Below are 19,428 nucleotides of genomic sequence, written 5' to 3'. Positions count from 1 at the left end.
GGAGCACCCTGTCCCCTCCAGCTGCCTTGGGGAGTCCCCCAATTCTCTCCTAACTGCCCTGCCCCGCCAGCCCCAAGTGGGGTTCTAGGGGTTTCCAGGCCTCACCCACACCCCTCATCCCTTCAGGTGGGCACCCCAACCTCCATCCCTGCCTCCTGTGGGGGCCGTGGCACCTGCAGCAGACAGCCCCCACCCCTCTCTCCACCCCAAGACTGAGTTGTCACCCCCCGCCGTGTCCATGGACAGGGAGAACCAGGGAGCAGGCACCCCAAAAACCATTGCTGCCTCCTCCCCCCATGGAGGTGGTTAAGTTGAGCTCAGGGCAGGATGGGGACGGTGGCAGCTGCAGCGCCTTGGCCCTGCTCCAACATGGGGGAGGGGGGAGGGGGCGGACCCTGAGGCTTTCTACAAGGGGTTTGCCACCCTTGTCCATCCTCTTCCAAAACGCAGCTGCTGCTGGAGTGGAGGAAGATGGGACAGGACATCCTGAGCCCAGACACTCTGGAAGGTTCCTGCTGCTCAGGTCCTGGAGCCTTGTGACATTCCTCACCTATGAGCAGCTGAAATGGGGCCCAATGGCCATGGGCAGGGGGTCCCCTCCTGAGCCCAACGCCTGAGGCCATCGCCACCATCCTGGAGGCACCTCAGGGATCACATCTGCCAGAGCCCAACCGTTGTCATGGCTACAGCGAGGCTTGGAGTAAATCTTTTCCCCTACCTCCCAGTACTCCCCTTGCCATCCCCGCACGCCCAAACCCTCCCTGTCCTCATGCATGAGCTGTGCTGGGAGTACTGCAAGCCCCCCTGCTCCCCCCCTCCCCACAAGAATCCTCCATCACCCTCTGGGTTGCTGCAGGCTGGCACCATGTTGGGAAAACAAGGTGGATCTGAGAGACGGGAGAAACAGCCTCAAGGATCCCAGGGCTGCACCCAGCTCTGGCCTGTGACAGTGCTGGCTCCAGCACTTTATCGGTGAGAGGGGAAGGGGAAGGACATTGTCCCCTAGGAGAGGAGAGCCCTTTGCAAGAGCAGTTTCTGCTCAGCTGTAAGGTTCTTGGGAAAGCAGATGTTGAAGTAGATGAGGAGGTCGCCCTTGCGCCTGGGGTCGTGGAGCAGCGGCATCCCCTCCCCTGGCACCACCTTGCAGTACTTGGGGCTGCAAAGCAAAGGAAGGGGCTGAGGAGCCACAGGACAATCCTGGCCTGGAGCCCACAGCCACGTGTCACGGCACAGAGCCCCATGCACGCTTCTCAGGGGGTTTCTGGAGGTCACTTTGCTCCTCCAGCTTCAACTGACAGCCCGTCCTCCTCCAGCCTCACATCCCCACGTCCCGTGCCCTGTGGGCTCTACCACCCAGCCTTCACCTCACTGCCTTTCCCACCTTTTTCCAGGTCAATCCTGAGGTCATGACACTAAGCTGGGAGGAAGTGTTGATCAGCCTTAGGGTAGGGAGGCTCTTCAGAGGGATCTGAACAGGCTGGAGTGCTGCACATGGGACAGAACAACCCCGAGCAGTGCTACAGGCTGGGGGAGACTGGCTGGAGAGCTGTCAGGCAGAGAAGGGCCTGGGGGTGGTGGGTGACTGACCATGAGCCAGCAGTGTGCCCGGGTGACCAGGAAGGCCAATGGCATCCTGGCTTGTGTCAGAAATAGGCAACCAGGCTGGGGAAGGGGCTGGAGGGCAAATCCTCTGGGGAGCGGCTGAGAGAGCTGGGGGTGTTGAGCCTGGAGAAGAGGAGGCTGAGGCTTTAAGGGCTTTTCCAACCCTGTGACTCTGTGACTCTGTGATTCTTCCCGAGCGCCTGTTCATCTCCTTGGCCACCGAGCTCTGCAGAAAGGCCCCATCTGGCCACCCAGCCCAACCATCCATCTGCCCAGCAGCACTTACTCCACAATGTCGTTGATGGGGATGTTGAGGAGCCGCCCGTCCAGCGTCTTCACGTCCACCGTGCAGCCGATGAGGGCCTGCAAGGCACGGGAGTGGGACTCAGAGCTGCATCTGCAGCCCCAGAGGGAAAGCAGAGGTTTGGGCTTGGCCCCGTTGCCTCCCTTGGCTCTTTACCTTTCCCAAGGTGATGGTGCTGACATAGGTGAGGTTGTCGTTGACTCTTTGAAACCTCGGGTGGAGTTTCTCTTGGACAACAAAGGTGATGTCAGATGGGATGATGTTTGGGCCCTAAAATTAAGGGGAGAAAAACCCAAACTGAAAAGACACCTGGGGATGGTTTGCTAGAAACCAAATGGTTTTCTATCAGGACCAGGGAATTGTGCTGGGAGCCATGTGACAAAGTGCCCATGGCCTGGAGAGATGGTTGGTCCTGAGGAAACCCGGCCCAGAACTTCCCACCATGACCATTACCTGGTCTCCTTCCTTCTCAAAGGTGATGCGAGTGCCCCGCTTCCACCCCGGCTGCACCTCGATCGTCAGGATTTTCTCTCTCATGGTGCTTGTCTGACCATCTTCATTCATCACCTGGGGGAGATGAGGGGATCAGAAGAGCTGGCTCAGAGAATCACAGACTGGGTTGGCTTGGAAGGGACCTCCAATTCCCCCCCAGTGCCTCCTTGCCACGGGCAGGGACACCCCCACCAGCACAGCGTGCCCCAGGCCCCATCCAACCTGGCCTTGAACCCTGAGACGCAGCCAGGGGCAGCCCCAGCTTCTCCAGGTACCCTGTGCCAGGGCCTCCCCCCTCCCTGGGAAGGATTTCTGCCCCCCAGCCCCTCTCCAGCTGCCCTCTTGCAGCTCAAGGCCATTTCCCTGGGCCCGGCCCTCCCTGCCCTGGGCACCAGCCCCTCTCCAGCTCTCCTTGAGGGATGGGAAGGGGCTGGGAGCTCTCCCCAGAAGCAGCCTTCTCTCCTCCAGGCTCAGCCAGCCCAGCTCTCCCAGCCTGGCTCCAGAGCAGAGGGGCTCAAGCTCTCCCATCATCTCTGGGGCTCCTGGGGACTGGCTCCCACAGCTCCATGTCCTCCTTGTCCTGCGGACCCCCAAACACAGGGGCAGAATCCCCCTTTCCCAGCCCTGCTGGTCCTGCTGCTGGGGATGCAGCACAGGACAGGGGGGGCTTTCTGGGCTGCCAGCGCACAGTGACAGGTCATGGCCAGTTTCTCACCCACTGGTACCCCCAAGTCCTGCTCCTCAGGGCTGTGACACCCTGAGGGACAGCACGGAGAGGGGGTCACAGCTGCTCTGCTCATCCAGCTGCGTTCAAGCCGGTGCAGAGGAGAGTGAGGGTGGCTCCAACTCCACAGCATGGCAGGGACAAATGGAGTCAGACTGAGCAGGAGACACTCAGGGCTGGAACCAGGAGATGGTGACAGCAGGAAGAGGGATACAGATTGCTGACAGCATGAAGGAGATGCAGCCCCAAGGGAAAATGAGTCTGTGGTTGCCCAGGTAATGCTGTGTCCCCTCTCCAAAATAAGCCCCTTGTTCCCATCAGCTTTTACATCATCCCCTCCTGCTGATTTCCCCATCTCCAGCCAGAGGAGGAGGGTACCAGCTCAGATCCTTCCAGCATCTGTGCTCAGTCTGGTTCAGATTCCTCTCTGTGGCACAGCACAGATGCGGAGTGCCGGGGTCTGCCAAGCCCCCTGAGCAGGACCAGCTCTAAAACCTCAGGTTCTGCCACCAAAACATCCTACAGCCAGAGTCCAGACCCAAATTCCTCCCCCTGCTGAGCTCCCCACCTCCACCCACCCTACGGGAGATCTTAATCTTCTTGGTGCAGCCATGGAAAAGGTCTTCAAGGGAGAGGTAGAGATCCCGCACGATCGGGGGGTCTTGCTTCATCGCTCCTCTTCCTCGCAGCCCTCCGAAGGGCAGGATCAGCTCCGAGCCATCCTTGTCAAAGAACTCTGGGTGAGTGAGCAGAGCAGGGGGTCACCTCACTCTGACCAGAGGTCGGGGAGTCCCCTGGGGTCTCCTTATCACGGAGCACCCCAAGGATGCCAGGCAAACAGGAACCTCTCATCTCCTTCTGCTTGTGACCACATTCCCGCTCCAGCTGAAGTGGTCTTTCCCTAGGAGTGTGTTTATTTTGAATCCCAGGACCTCCTGAGCTGGAAGGGACCCATAAGGCCCATCGAGTCCAACCCCTGGCTCCACACAGGTCAAGTCAGAGCACCCCAGGATGTGGTTGCCCCTCCTGGCTGCTTGCACATGCTGCTGGTTCAAGGGTAACTTGCTATCAACCAAGACTCCCCCAAACCCCTCTCAGCACGACTGGCCTCCAGTGTCTCATCCCCCAGCCTGGGTGTGCAGCCAGAGTCACCCCTTCCCAGGGGCAGAATGCAGCACTTGCCCCTGTTAAACTTCACAGCCACATGCTCATGTGTTAGGAGAGTGTCACCCCCACCTACCTGCAAAGGGGTTGTCTCCACCAAAGAACTCCCTGAAGACTTTGTCAGGGTTGTTGTGAAACACGTAGCCCACGCTCCAGGGGTTCTCGTCCCCAAACTCCAAGGGGATGCCACCTTTGAGACCCTCTTCTCCATACTTGTCGTAGATCCCTTTCTTCATGGCTTAGGGAACAAGGAGGAGTCAGCACCGGCCATGGTCTCCCACAGCAGGGGAAGAGCCTGAGATCCAGGCTGTGATCGGGAAGAGGCTGGAGAAGGGCTTCCATCCCTCTCCAAGTGGGATGGCAGCAGGAAGAGCTGCCAGCTGCTGGGGCTCAAGGGCTGATGCCACCTCCATAGGGTGCTAATGACAGGGGGCTTAGACCTCTGGCCGGAGCAGAGGCGTCTCACTGCCAGGCCCACCCCCCCCCCCAGACCCAGGGGCAGGGACTGTCCCCACACTTACGGTCGCTGAGCACATCATAGGCCTCTGCCAGCTGCCTGAACCTCTCCGGTGCCCAGGGCTCCTTGCATTTGAATGGATGATTCTCTAAGGCCAGTTTCCGATAGCTATGGAGGGGAAAAGAAGGGAAAAGCCAGCCTTGCAGCCAGCCAGCCCTGGGGGGGCGGGGACGCGGGGACAGGACACCCCCAGCCCCGGCTGCTCCCTCCCTCCTTCTCCCAGGATTTGTGGCCCTGCCGCTTCTCCCAGGCCCCTCCCTCCTCCCCACCTCCCACTTCAGGGCCCTGCTGCGGAGACACACGGGGCTTCCCCCATCCCCAACACCCCCGTCCCGCACCCCCCCAGCGCCGGCCGGCCTTGGGGCTCCCCTCTCCGCCAGGCCGCAGCCCCTCACGCCTTCTTGATGTCGGCGTCCGCGGCCCCCCGCTCCAGGCCCAGCACGGCGTAGTAGTTCTGCCCCATGGCGTCCCGTTGCCATGGAGCCCGGCGCTTCCGGGCCGCGCAGGGCAGCACGGCAGGGGCAGTTCTGCCCTCCCGCCCCGGGCCCCGCCTCGCCCGCGGGTTCTTTCTATTTCCTTTTAAAAACACTTTGGCTTTTTAAAATGAGTTTTCCTGGAGCTCCTGGAGAGAGTCCAGAGGAGGGAGGCACACGGAGAGGATGAAAGGCCTGGAGCATCTCCCCTCGAGGAAAGGCTGAGTGAGCTGGGGCTGTTCAGCCTGGAGAGAAGCAGCCTGAGAGGGGATCTGATCAATGGGTATCAATATCTGAAGGGTGGGACACAGGGGGACATGGCCAGCCTCTTCTCATTGTCTGTGGGGACAGGACAAGGGGCGATGGCCTCAAGTTGGAGCACAGGGAGTTCCACACCAATCTGGGGAAGAGCTTCTTCCCAGTGAGGGTGAGGGAGCCCTGGGACAGGCTGCCCAGGGGGGTGTGCAGTCTCCTTCTCTGGAGATATTCCAGCCCCGTCTGGACGCCGACCTGTGCGACCTGTCCTAGGGAGCTGCTTTGGCAGGGGGGTTGGACCCGATGGGCTCTGGAGGTCCCTTCCAACCCCTGCAGTTCTGTGAGTCTGTGAAAATGTATTTCCCACATGGTGTTACTAAAGCAGTTGCTTTATTTCAGGCCATTCTGCCATAAGGTCACCCCCACATCCAATATATTTTATTATTTTACACACACCCCCCACGCCCCATGCCAGCAGTGAGAAGATGTGTGGCAGCACAAGACCCTCCCTGACACCTCAGAGCCCCTCTCTCCCACTCAATAAAAAAAAAAAAAAATCCAAAGTTGTCCCACAGTAAGAAACATCCCCAAAAACAGCTGTACAGAGCCCGCTCATCCCAACGGCCTCAGAAGATTCCACAGGCCTCAGAAGCTTCTACACACGCACCTCAAACACACCACCCCAGAAAATAAGCTTGGAAGAGTTACTTTGGTGCAACTCCACACTGATCCAGGCAACTAAAGGTCAGAAAGTTGGTATCTCCTCACTATGCCATCTCTGCAGCACGTGTAAATTTGCTTCTCCCAAGCAGCTACCTGAAAAAGAGGGAGGGGAAAGTGAGTGGGATTTAAGGAGAGTTGCTGCTCAAGTGACAGCTAACAGCCTGTTTCTGGCATTGATTCCAGAGGTTCTTCTGTTAAATGCAAAAAGGGGGTGAGACACCAAGGAGTTGTGTGGGTCAGATCTCAGCCTCCACAGGAGTGGTACTTAGAAGGGGGAAAACTGGCTGGCAGAGCTGGAGTGGGTTGGGGAGACCTTCTCAGCACCTACAGCTACCTGACAGGAGGCTGCAGAGAGGTGGGCAATGGTCTCTTCAGCCAGGGGACAGGAGATGGGACAAGGGGAAATGGGCTCAAGCTGCACCAGGGCAGGGTCAGCTCAGATGGGAGGGAAAAGTTCTTCCCTGGCAGAGTTGTGGGGCTGTGGAACAGGCTGCCCAGGGAAGGGGCTGAGTCCCCATCCCAAGGGGGTGTTTAACAGATGGGGAGATGAGGTACTGAGAGATCTGGGTCAGCACAGGACAGGACTCCCTGAGCTTAAGGGACTTTTCCAACCTGGTGATTCTGTGGGTTAAAACCAAAAGCACATTTCCACTGGCACCACCAAGCTGAGAGCTGAGGGAACCCGTGTCACACTCCCAAGGGCAGCGGGGTGTCCGGAAACACAGGAGCCAGAGGCCTGCTTTTGGGTCCCGAGTCACCAGGGGGCAAGAGAAGAGGCAGCAGTGCCCAGCCAGCTGTTGCTTCTACCCCCAAGGATCCTCCAAGCAATTAATTCACAGCTCAGTTAATTCTGCCAGAGCTGCTCCAACAACCAAGCTACTCTGCTGCTTTGGTATCGCTCCTGCATGATGCAGATAAGAGGCCAGAGGGTTTGTTTATGCCAAATATTTAGATTATTTGGGGGAGGGGGGGAAACCAGCTTAAAAGGCAACTGTGTGAAGGAACCTGAGGTGCAGGCTGCCAAGTCCTGAGATAAGGGCAGCTGCCTGCTACCTGGCATCAAGCTTCCCTACACCCCTTACCTGGGGTGATAAGACAGCATCCCTCACCTTGTACACAGGGTCACAGTCCGCTTCTGTGAGATCCAGGATGTAATCGAGGTCTTGCTGAATGATGAAGCAGGTTCCATCGCCTGGCCAGAGGAAGGAAAACAGGGCGATTAGTGAAGTGAGCCACGCTCTTAATTACAGACAGCTCCAGTGGGCCCAGTGAAAAGGCCTGGGCACAGAATCCTGAGGTTGGAAAAGACCTTTAAGCTCATCAAGTCCAACGCAGCCCCCTTCCTGGGCAGCCTGTTCCACAGCCCCACAACTCTGCCAGGGAAGAACTTTTCCCTCCCATCTGAGCTGACCCTGCCCTGGTGCAGCTTGAGCCCATTTCCCCTTGTCCCATCTCCTGTCCCCTGGCTGAAGAGACCATCACCCACCTCTCTGCACCCTCCTGGCAGGTCAGTGGAGGCGCTGAGAAGGTCTCCCCTCAGCCTCCTCTTCTCCAGGCTCAACACCCCCAGCTCCCTCACCCACTCCTCAGAGGATTTGCCCTCCAGCCCCTTCCCCAGCCTGGCTGCCCTTCTCTGGACTTGCTCCAGGACCTCCATGTCCTTCTGATGGTGAGGAGCCCAGAACTGGACTCAGCACTGGAGGAGCAGCCTCACCAATGCCCAGTACAGGGTCACTGATCACAGGGTACAGAGGGAAACATGCTGTGAAGATGTCAGAGAGATGAGAAAAGGCTCTAGCAGCCGAGAGGCGCCCTCAGACCCTATTCTGGAGGAACACAGGGAAGGTGAGGAACGGAACTCACGATGCCAACAGCAGCCACGTAACACAGCTACATCCCCTCACTCATTGCCAGGGACACACTGCCCACACAGACTGTGCTTATATGTAAAAGGGTAACGAAGAGCACAAAGCTCCTCAATTTGCTTCTACAATTTCTACTGGAAGAGGGGAACACTTGAGGTACCTTGGCTGGCGATAAATCCGTCTCGGTATGGGAGCAGCGAAAGCACTGGTGCTCCTGATCTATGGATCACCTGGATTGGAGCACTAGAAGGAGGAGAAGAAACAAGGAAGGTGGTTACAGGCTGTAGTCAGGAGCCCACCCCAATGCGTGAATACGAGCTCAGGGTTAGAAGATAACAGGAGGAACATCTGCAGGACGTGGGGGTGTGATCAGTGATCACCCAGGAGTGTCTGGGAACTGAGCCCAGGGAACACCACTTGTGACCGGCCACCAACTGGATTTAACTCCATTCACCACAACTCTTTGGGCCCGGGGATCCAGCTCTTTTTCTTACCCAGTGAAGCGTAAGCCCACCCAAGCCCTGAGTAGCCAGGTTCTCCAGGAGAGTGCCCTAACAAACAGCATCAATGGCTTTACTAAGTCCAGGTAGACAACATCCACACCTTGCCCTCTTGAACAGGCTGCCCAGAGAGGTGGTGGGTGGCCCATCCGTGGGTGTGTTCAAGGCCAGGTTGGTCTGGGGCCTTGGGCAACCTTGTGTAGATCCAGGCCTGGAGGTTGTTGGCCCTGCCTGTGGCAGGGGGTGGGAACTCTATGATCCTTGGGGTCCCTTCCAACCCAGACCAGTCTATGATTATATGATCCTTTTACTGAGCAGGTCGCCTTCCAGTAGGAGATCATGTTGGTTGTTCATTAACTCCCAGCTCCTGGCACACACTCACCTAATATTTCTCACATCCAGCTGATAGATGTTCCCATCCTGAGTCCCTGCTAGGATGTAGGTACTAGAGAGGAACGTGCAGCAGTTGAACGCATCGGATCCGATGAAGAGGAACACCTGAGGACACAGAACAAATGCAAGGGTCAGACACTGACAGATGAGGCCACGGGACACCCAGAAGTTCCAGGAGCCACAGCACAAACTGGCAAACCCAGAGCCAGGTTAGTAACCCCTCAGCCCTGCTCCAAGATGGGCAGGAGAACAGGTCTCCAGGATCAGTCTCGCCAAGTCAGCAGACACGGCGCAGTCAGGAAATGCTCCTGGATCCTGGGGTTGGACTCGATGATCCTGTGTCCCTGGACTGGGCACTGGTGAGGCTGCACCTCGACTGTTGGGTCCAGTTCTGGGCTCCTCACCGTAAGAAGGACGCCGAGGTCCTGGAATGTGTCCAGAGAAGGGCAACCAGGCTGGGGAAGGGGCTGGAGGGCAAATCACAGGATCACAGAATGGTCTGGGTTGGAAGGGACCCCAAGTTCCCACCCCCCTGCCACAGGCAAATTCAGGGTTCAACTCCCAAGACGAAAAATTCATTTAATATAAAACCCTCTCATCAAGGACGTATCAGATATTAAACTGATAAGAAGAGACACTACACTCTTAGCCAAAAGGCTGAGATTTGATCCTACGTGGAGTGGCTGAGGGAGCTGTGGGTGTTCAGCCTGGAGGAGGCTGAGGGGAGACCTCCTCACGTCATGATCCGTCGTGTCACCGTGTTGAACTCCATCCCACTGGCCTCTCCCCATCGATCCAAGCTGCCCAGGTCCCTCTGGAGGGCATTCCCACCCTCTGCCAGATCCACACTTCCCCCTAACTTGGTGTCATCTGCAAACTTACTGAAGGAGCACACAATTCCCTCCTCCAAATCATCAATGAAGATATTAAAGAGGGTGGGTTGGAGGACCAACCCCTGAGGAACACCACTTGTGACTCCATTCACCACCATCTTCCCTCTCCAAAAGGAGAGCAATGGACTGCTGACCACCTGAGGTTCCCTTCACACCGTGGTTAAAACACCAGGCAGAACCAAGAGCAGCTTTCCACTCTGGATGCAGGAGGCAGCCTGCGGTTCCTGCACTCACGGTGACATCTACTGGCCAGTGTTTAAAGAGCCTTTCATTTAACCCAGTACCTGGGTTAAATTCCAGAGCCAATTCCTAATCCTTAACCTCCCCCCTCTCAAATAAATCTGGCCAGTGGGAAGCACAGACAGCACCACTTTGTGGTACTGGTGTTTCGTTTAGAGCATATCTGGGGAGCACACAAGCCCAAAGGCAGGTGGATCAGCTCCCCACCACCACCTGGCCTGGCTCTGTCCCGTTGTGTGGCCTGGGGGGGACCTCACCAGGGGAAAGGAACAGGATTAACACTAACCACCTCACTGATCTGGGTTGTTTTGAACCTGGTTTCATTCCTCAGCCCAGTGCTCTGCACAGCCACACAACCCACAGCTTCCAACCCAAGGAAACAGAAGCCAAAGGCCTGATGCCTCTGAGCGGATTTTCTAGCACCTTCCCCAGGGAAACACCTCTGAGAGTCCCCTTACCGGCTGCCTGCTCTGCAGTCCCACTCCTTGAAGCTTCTTATCTTCTCGAGCCAGCAGCAGGACTTTCCCTTCTGTCCCAACCTCACGGTCACCTGACAAAGACATCAGTTCACTCCAGCGGGGGACGGAATGAGCCTTGGTGATACCCAAACCCGACAGCTGAACCCGTAATGGCGTTAACTCTGTACCCTGAGTCTCACAGTTTTGGGTGGCTGGGTTCTCATGGAGAAGGGGGGCTGCCAAAAAGCAGCCAGAAGCTCTCTGCAGGCCCCACAGAGCAAACACCAGATGGCTCAAGGCCGGAGTCGTTGCTGACCAAGGCCGAGCCCATCAGCGATGGTCACAGCATCTCTGGGAACCACAGTGAGGAGAAACAAACCCTCAAGCAGCTGCTTTGTGCCCCCAGAGAAGGGAGTGGAGATGTGAGGAGCTGTGCAGCTACCAAGGGCAGGGAAGGGGGGAGGAGGCACCCCAGGTGCCGGAGAGAAAGATGCCCCTGCAGCCCCTGGAGAAACCCATGGTGGAGTGGGTGTCCCCCCACAGCCCATGGACGATGACAGGGAGCAGAGATCCCATCTACAGCCCATGGACGATCCCGTGCTGGAGCAGGTGGGAACACCTGAAGGGCGCTGTGACCCCGTAGGAATCCCAGGTGTGAGCAAGCTCCTGGCAGTGAAACCTGGAGCCTGTGGACAGACAGACCCACACCGAAGCAGGTCTGCTGGGTGGGAGGGAGGGAAGCTTGTGACCCTGTAGGGGACCAGGCTGGAGCAGTCTGGGTGGGCCTGAAGGTCGGCTCCCCATGGAAGGACCCACGCTGAGGCACTTGGTGAGGAGCTCAAGCCCCACAGGAAAGGATTCATGTCGGGAGAAGTTCCTGGAGGACTGTCTGCTGTGGGTGGGACCCCACAGTGCAGCAGGGAGAGGGGGTGAGGAATGCCCCCATCCCTCCCTCCCCAGCTAAGAAGGAAGGAAAACAGCTCGTGAGAAACTGACCCAAATCCCCATTCCCCCAGTCCCTGACCCTCCCCGTTCCACAATGGGGGGAAGAAGGGAGTGAAATCCTGGCTAAAGCTCAGTCTGCTGACAAGGGAGGGGTGGGGGGAGGTGCTTTAAGATCTGGCCACACTTCTCATCACCCAACTCTGGTGTCACTGGGGGTGCAGGGCAGTGCCATCAATTAGAGTCTCTCTCCTTTATTCCCTGTTGAGTCTGTTCTGCCCCTGACGCTGATTGTGGAATGATCTCTCCCTGACCTTATCTCCACTCCTGAGCCCCTCAATATCTATTTTCCCCCTGTCCAGCTGAGAAGGGCACTGACAGAGCAGCTTTGGTGGATGTCTGGCCTCCAGCCAGAGCCACACCACCACAAGGAAAGAGCCATGTGTCTCCAGTTCACTCCACATAAAGCTTTTCCTTTATAATACTCAAATTCCCTGGCTGTGTAACAGTAACTGAGACACCCCAGGAGCAATTAGAGAGACTCAGTCGGTCTTAACCTGCTTGATAACGCTCAACTCCTCCACAGGACCAGAGTGCTCTGGTCTGGTCACCCAGGGTCCCTTCCCCAGATAGGAGGGGCACAGAAGCAAGCTCCACACTCAGCATTATTGGTGACAAACCTAAGCAGTTTGGGCTAGGAGAAGAAATATGAATTTTTAAGAGCAAGATCCTTACTAGGAGCTTTTTCAGGCGAGCCCAGGTTGAGGGAGCTGTCAGCAGCACCCACAGCGATGCCGTTGACAGGAGAGCCACAGTCAGCGATGACACCCAGGCAGGAGGATTTCCCGCAGTCCCAGAGAAGCACGGTGCCATCCCTAGAGCAGGAGAGGACATTTCTTCCCCGATCCACAATGGCAGTGTCCAAAATACCTGTGTCAAGGCAAAGGCCACAGTCAGACAGACAGCATGGAAGACGGACAGACGCAGCAGCTCATTGCCCAAGGTGAACTGCGCTACAAGCCCCAAAGTGCTGATCCCAGACTGCCACCGGTCACACACAGCCAAACTGGCTGAGCTGGAACAAGTCTGGAACGAGGTGTACGGGGAAGGCAACAGCCCCCAGCAAAGCAAAGCATATGGAGCAGGAGCCATCACCTGGCACAAAGGCAGATTATCACCAGTATCATGGAAGAACTTTTCATGGTCAGGGTGAGGGAGCCCTGGGACAGGCTGCTCGGGGGGTGTGGAGTCTCCTTCTCTGGAGATATTCCAGCCCCGGCTGGACACCGACCTGTGTGATCTGTCCTAGGGAGCTGCTTTGGCAGGGGGGTTGGACCCAATGGGCTCTGGAGGTGCCTTCCAACCCCTATGCTTCTGTGACTTCATGAATCACCAGTAAAATAATTGGCAACACCTTGCCTCAGACTGAGCTGATATCACAGCTGAGTTTCCAGCTCCAAAATCAGCCTCTAACTTGGACAGAAGTCCAAGCCCAGCCCAACTCTGGATCATGCTAAGGCTTGTGTGGGGCAAGAAGCATCCACATCATCCAGCTACAGCAACATCAGAAGCACAGTTCATTCCAGTTGCTAACATCCCCAAAAGAGTTAACCATGGGGATGTTGAGTCTGGATCTGAAAAATGATGGTTAGAGGATTTAATTGATGCTTTGCAAATCATCTGAGGAGCAGCTGAGGGAGCTGGGGGTGTTGAGCCTGGGGAACAGGAGGCTGAGGGGAGACCTTCTCAGTGTCTCCACTGACCTGCCAGGAGGGTGCAGAGAGGTGGGTGATGGTCTCTTCAGCCAGGGGACAGGAGATGGGACAAAGAGAAATGGGCTCAAGCTGCACCAGGGCAGGGTCAGCTCAGATGGGAGGGAAAAGTTCTTCCCTGGAAGAGTTGTGGGGCTGTGGAACAGGCTGCCCAGGGAGGGGGCTGAGTCTCCACCCCTGGGGGTGTTTTAAAAAAAGGGTAGATGAGGTACTTAGGGTTATGGTTGTGCTTAGGATGGGAATGGTTGGACTTGATGATCTTAAGGTCTTTTCCAGCCTTGTGATTCTATCAAGCTCCCAGAACTCAAATAGAAATATCTGTAGTGACTGCACTAGATGAAACTCTTCCTGTCATCGCCCTGTAGAGAGTGGCCTTCAGCCTCACCCTAGAGCTGTTTATCCCAGAATCTCCTGACTTGGAAGGGACCCATATGGATCACCGAGTCCAACTCCTGGCTCCACACAGGTCCAGCCAGGTTTATCCTCAGAACCGGCACATCTTTTAAACGCATTTCAGATTTCTGAGGGGGCAGAAGCCAAAGCCCACAGCCCTGACCACATGCCACTCAAAATCTACCTCTGGCTGGGCTTCTGTAGCCAAGTCCCAGCTTTTATTGACCCTTGGTTAGCCCTGCAGCCAGGGCATCTTCACATGGTGACATCCTGAGACTTGGAGGAGTCAAAATATTTCCCCAAAACCCAAAGGAGAAAAAGGAAAAAGGGGTTGTCTTGTCTTGCCTTACAAGGGAGGCTTCTCCCCTCCTGGGCAGCCTGTTCCAGTAGGCTGGTGACTGACCGTTACCCCTCAGGCACAAAACAGTTATACACATGGCAGATGAAGCAGTATTTAAAGCCTGAGCACTCTGTACCTCCTTTGTGACCTTTAAATGTTACTACGCAGCTGGCATCTTCTGCTGACCAGATCTTTAGCTGGGCATCCATTCCTCCACTCAGAACCACCAGGCCCGATGGAAAAAACCTGCAACAATTCACATCATACACATGGCCTTCCAACAGTCTCTGGAAAACAAAGAACTACGTGCTAGTTCCATTGTTATCACCCTTACACAGAGCGACTCTTGAGCTGTGACACTGGAGAAGAGGGGATTGTCCCTCTCTGCTCTGCCCTCGGGAGGCCCCAGCTGGAGTCCTGTGTCCAGAGCTGGGGCCCCAACACAAGAAAGATGTGGGACTGTTGGAGAGGGGTCAGAGGAGCCATGGAGATGATCAGAGGGCTGGAGCACCTCCCCTACGGAGAGAGACTTAAGGAGCTGGGGGCACCTCACTGCAGCCTTCCCTTCCCTAAAGGAAGCAGATAAACAGGAGGGGAAATGGCTTATTAAAAGGGTAATTAATGGCAGGACAAGGGGGGTGGATTAAAGCTAACAGAGGGGAGGTTTAAATTAGATATTAGGGGGAAGTTCTTTCCAGAAAGAGTGGTGAGGGGCTGGAACGGGCTGCCCAGAGAGGGGGTGGGTGCCCTGTACCTGGGGGTGTTCAAGGCCAGGTTGGATGGGGCCCTGGGCACCCTTGTGTAGCTCCAGGCCTGGAGGTTGGTGGCCCTGCCTGTGGCAGGGCGGTTGGAACTCTGTGATCCTTGGGGTCCCTTCCAACCCAGATCAGTCTGGGATTCTAAAACTTGGTGTTCACACGTGGGCAGTGGATTAAGCTCAAATCCTCTGGGTCTGGGTTCTTGCAAGGGAACTCATCTCAATTTGAGGCAGGCACAGAGCTGGCAGGTCCACTTTGTGCCTCCCTCCACTGCTGGAGTCGCTAATTACACAGCAAAGGATGCTACATTTGGTTCTAAGAACGGGTGAAATGTCTTTATCCATTGCTAAACAAGCAGCTGACAGGTCAAGCTGCACAAGAACCACAGTAACCGGTGTTTCTAGCCACGACCCAGTTAATTCATCACAGGCAGGAGTCTTTTTCCTCACCTCTTCTCTACTGCAGAAGCCAATTCAGGGCTTGCAGCACACAGGTTAGGAGCTGTCATTCCTAACCACCCTTTCTCGTTTTCAACCTGGGATTTCCCTCTGGATTGCCAGCCATCATTTCCCTTGGGAGCAGTCAGGCTTTCCAAGAGATTGAACTTCAAACCTCCCAGGTGGATAATTTCAATTAGCTCTGCAATCAAAAGTCAGGTTCCCACCTTCCCTAGGCCACAGCGTATGGGTAGCCTGACTGAATTCATGGTCAAAGGACTTTGTTAAGGTCACAGCCAACACACAACATCAAAGCTAGATGCTCTTACTCTTATTTCTCCATTTGCAGCCTGCCAGATTTTCATGGTCCCATCTGTGCTGGTTGACACGCCGAGCCCACCGCCGCTGGAAATGTCGAGACAGGTAACCTGCAGGAGGGTGGAAACACCAAACATTAGCTTTGTGTCACCTCCTACATAGGGTTTTCTGCTCCAGAGCCTAATTCCTTGCTGGGGGAGACCTGCTAAGTACATCCCCGGGTGCTACTGTCACCCCCAGACATACACTGCTGGGGGGATTTAAAGCACCTCGCAGAGTTTCCATCACCACGGCTTCACAGTTCCAGCCTGGTAACGCTCTTCTAACACTTAACACCCTTACACAAGGACAAGAATCATCGAATCACAGACTGGTCTGGGTTGGAAGGGACCCCAAGAAACTTCCAACTTGAAGCCATCGCCCCCTGTCCTGTCCCCACAGACACTGAGAAGAGGCTGGCCATGTCCCCCTGTGTCCCACCCTTCAGATATTGATAACCATTGATCAGATCCCCTCTCAGGCTGCTTCTCTCCAGGCTGAACAGCCCCAGCTCACTCAGCCTTTCCTCACAGGGGAGATGCTCCAGGCCTTTCATCATCTCCGTGTCCCTCCTCTGGACTCTCTCCAGGAGATCCCTGTCCCTTTTATACCAGGGAGCCCAGAACTGAACACAACACTCCAAGTGTGACCTGACCGGGGCAGAGCAGAGGGGGATGATCCCCTCCTTTGACCTGCTGGCCACGCTCCTCTTCATGCACCCCAGGATCCCATTGGCCTCCTTGGGCACACTGCTGGCTCATGGCCACCCTGTCACCCACCAGGACCTCCAAGTCCTTCTCTGAAGAGCTCCTCTCCAGCAGCTCACCCCCAGCCTGTACAATTCTTTCCCAAGTGCAAGACTCTCCACTTGCTTTTATCAAACCTCACCTGGTTTCTCCCTGCCCAGCTCTCCAGCTTTCCCAATCACAAGCAACTTCCCCAAGTTTCTCTGATCCTATAACATTTAATGACCCAGTTCAAATATGAAGTCACACTGCTGGTCAACCCTCAGACCAAGCATGCAACACGCCTGAGACACGCTGCGAAAGCTCGGGGTCAGTCCCATGTGTTTCCCCCCCACCTCATTTCACAAGGTTACTTACACTTTTCTGATGAATCCTGGAAAAAGTTGTGTAAGGAGCCAGAAACTTTGTGGATGCATTTTCATGTGGACAAGAAATGAGAATGCTTTTCTAGAGGAGGGAAGAAAAGGGAAGAAGAAGAGTTAGAAGGGCCGTCAGGCTGTCGAGGTGGAACTGTGGTTTGGACCTGGCTGTGGTCTCTCAAGAGCCTGAGGAGGGATGAAGCAGAGTGTTGGGCTTGCTTCGTTCTACTGCTGCAAGACACAAAGCCTGGGGTGGGAAGTGATGGCCATTATGGCCACAGGAGTTGGCTGGGCCTGTGTAGAGCCAGGAGTTGAACTCTATGATCCATGTGGGTCCCTTCTAAGTCAGGAGATGCTAAGATTATGGGACACACGACCCCAGCATGATCACAAAATCCCAGGGGTTGGAAGGAACCTCAGGAGATCATCAGGTCCAACCCCCTGCCAAAGCAGCTCCCTAGGACAGGGCGCACAGGTCAGCATCCAGACAGGGCTGGAATATCTCCAGAGAAGGAGACTCCACACCCCCCTGGGCAGCCTGTCCCAGGGCTCCCTCACCCTCACCAGGAAAAGTTCTTCCATGAGAAGATACTGGTGATCTCCTGCTCCATATACTTTGTTTTGCTGGGAGCTGTTGCCTTCCCTGTACACCTCGTTCCAGACCTGTTCCACCTCACCAGTTTGGCTGTGTGTGACCAGTGGCAGTCTGGGAACAGCAGCTTGGGGCTTGTAGTTGAGTTCACCTTGGGAACTCAAGATGGGTCTTGAATACCTCCAGAGAGGGAGACTCATGAGCGGATGCTACGGACCAGCTCCAGGACCCAGCACAGGCGAGGTGCCAAGGACAGCTGGATAATCCATGCAGGGAACTGGGAAACAGTTTTAGGCTCTTATTTTGGCTGGTATAACAGTACCACCCCTTCACACACAGAAGGCAGTTACCGATCCCCCAGCCCACCCCAGCACCTCGGTGACTTCCCCAACCACGAAGCCCTCGGAAGCAGCGATGTCAGGGACGCCCTCAGTGCTGAGCCCACGGCGGGTCAAGCTGCCGTACAGGGTGGGCTTCCCTGTGGGGAGAACAGCCATCAGCTCAGCCACGTCTCAACCCCACCCCCTCCCCAGCTTATCTTCCCCTCAGCCCGCCCCAAACCACAGGGCACCCCTCCCAACCACCCTCAGCCCTCCCTGAGACACAGGAAACACTCCCAACCGCCCTCACTCCTTCTTACACAGCCCCCCAACTGCCTCATCTCTCCTAACCCACAGCACCCCTCCACCCCCTTAAGCCCCAGACTTGAGGTATTTAAAAGGGGTGTAGATGAAGAGCTTAAGGACATGATCTAGAGGTGGACCAGGCCCTGATTGGACTCGGTGAACTCAAGGGTCTCTTCTAACCCAGGGGATTCTAGGATCCTGTAAATGCTATTAGTTTCAACCTCGGGTTTAGCACTGTAAAAGTGAGTAAGATCTTGATTAACCTGACAAACACAAGGAAAAGTTATGGATTCAGCTGGACCTGAAAGGAATTTTGCTGCAATTCTTTACACCAACCCAGCCTGGAGCATTTCATATAATTTAGCCCTTAGAGACAGATTTTAGAACAAAACATGAGCACAGAGTTGAAAACTATTCACTTGCCCTGTTTATACTAGATAAAAACCTAATTAATTTCTTGAATACTGCATCCAGCTCTGGAGTCCCCAACGTAAGCAGCACATGGGACTGGTGGAACAAGCCCAGAGGAGGCCACGGAAATGATCAGAGGGCTGGAGCACCTCTGCTGTGAAGCCAGGCTGGGAGAGGTGGTCTGGGTCAGCCTGGGGAAGAGAAGGCTCTGGGGAGATCTTACAGCACCTTCCAGTCCCTGAAGGGGCTACAGGAAAGCTGGGGAGGGACTTTTCAGAAGGGCAGGGAGACACAGGACGAGGGGGGACGGGTTTAAACTGGAAGGGGGGAAATTTAGATTGGATAATGGGAAGAAATTCTTCCCTCTGAGGGTGGTGAGGCCCTGGCACAGGGTGCCCAGGGAAGTGGTGGCTGCCCCCTCCCTGGAGGTGTCCAAGGCTGGGTTGGATGGGGCCTTGAGCAGCTGGGGCTGGTGAGAGGTGTCCCTGCCCATGGCAGGGGGCGGGACTCAACCATCTCTGCGGTCCCTGACAGCACTGCCCGTGCTGTGTCCCCGTGTGCCTCCTCTCGCCCCAGCCCGCCACCCCCTGAGCCCCCCCACACCGCCTCAGCACTCACCAGGGCTGCGGCAGCTCAGCCAGGCCTCACCCTCGTCCCTCCTGCGGAGAGGAAGAGCGGCTGTGAGCGGAGCCGGAGGAAAGAGAGCAGAGAAGGGAGCGGGGGAAGGGGACGGCGAGGGCCGCGCCCACCTCAGCGCCCGGCTCCAGTCGCTCTGCACCCGCAGCGCCGCCGCCATCCCAGCGCGGCCAACGCCGCCTCTGCCGCCTCCGGCCTGCCCGCCGCCCCCCGCCAAGCGCAAAGGGAAAGACGCCGCCAGTGAGCGGGCGCTTCCACAGCCGCGCCCCGCCCCGTCACCGGGCTTAAAGGGGCCGCGCTGCGCCGCTGGGTAGGCACGGGGAGGGGTATGGGGGGGGCGGGGCGGGGGCGGGGGCGGGGGCGGGCGCGGGCGCGGGCAAGGCAATGGAGGGGGAGGGGGCAGGCAATGAAAGGGGAAGGGAAAGGGAAAGGGGGGCCGTGGGGGCCGGTGCTGGA

The 19,428-nt window shown here is 56.4% G+C and overlaps 2 protein-coding genes across 2 annotated transcripts; both read right to left on the bottom strand.

Moving 5' to 3' along the window:
* Positions 1 to 978: 978 nt before the first annotated feature.
* LOC311204276 (dnaJ homolog subfamily B member 13-like) lies at positions 979 to 5,266 on the bottom strand (the record flags this gene model as incomplete). Its single annotated transcript, XM_084279050.1, has 8 exons — positions 979 to 1,156; positions 1,889 to 1,965; positions 2,063 to 2,176; positions 2,360 to 2,473; positions 3,701 to 3,858; positions 4,363 to 4,524; positions 4,808 to 4,911; positions 5,199 to 5,266. The coding sequence occupies 8 exons, from the start codon at positions 5,264 to 5,266 to the stop codon at positions 1,003 to 1,005; spliced, it is 951 nt and encodes a 316-aa protein (XP_084135176.1). The 3' UTR covers positions 979 to 1,002.
* Positions 5,267 to 5,956: 690 nt separating this feature from the next.
* LOC311189779 (proteasomal ATPase-associated factor 1-like) lies at positions 5,957 to 19,132 on the bottom strand (the record flags this gene model as incomplete). The annotated part of the gene is made up of 12 exons (XM_084261505.1): positions 5,957 to 6,347; positions 7,364 to 7,446; positions 8,280 to 8,362; positions 9,002 to 9,117; positions 10,604 to 10,695; positions 12,281 to 12,475; positions 14,187 to 14,337; positions 15,575 to 15,673; positions 16,706 to 16,795; positions 17,674 to 17,777; positions 18,955 to 18,995; positions 19,086 to 19,132. 12 exons carry the CDS (start codon positions 19,130 to 19,132, stop codon positions 6,270 to 6,272), a joined length of 1,179 nt encoding a protein of 392 aa, XP_084117631.1. The 3' UTR covers positions 5,957 to 6,269.
* Positions 19,133 to 19,428: the final 296 nt, after the last annotated feature.

Source organism: Gallinula chloropus, assembly GCF_964237585.1.
Source record: "Gallinula chloropus genome assembly, chromosome: 1".
In the NCBI taxonomy this organism is placed as follows: domain Eukaryota; kingdom Metazoa; phylum Chordata; class Aves; order Gruiformes; family Rallidae; genus Gallinula; species Gallinula chloropus.
Note: the sequence above shows the minus strand (reverse complement) of the source record. Positions and strands in the feature narration are given on the sequence as shown.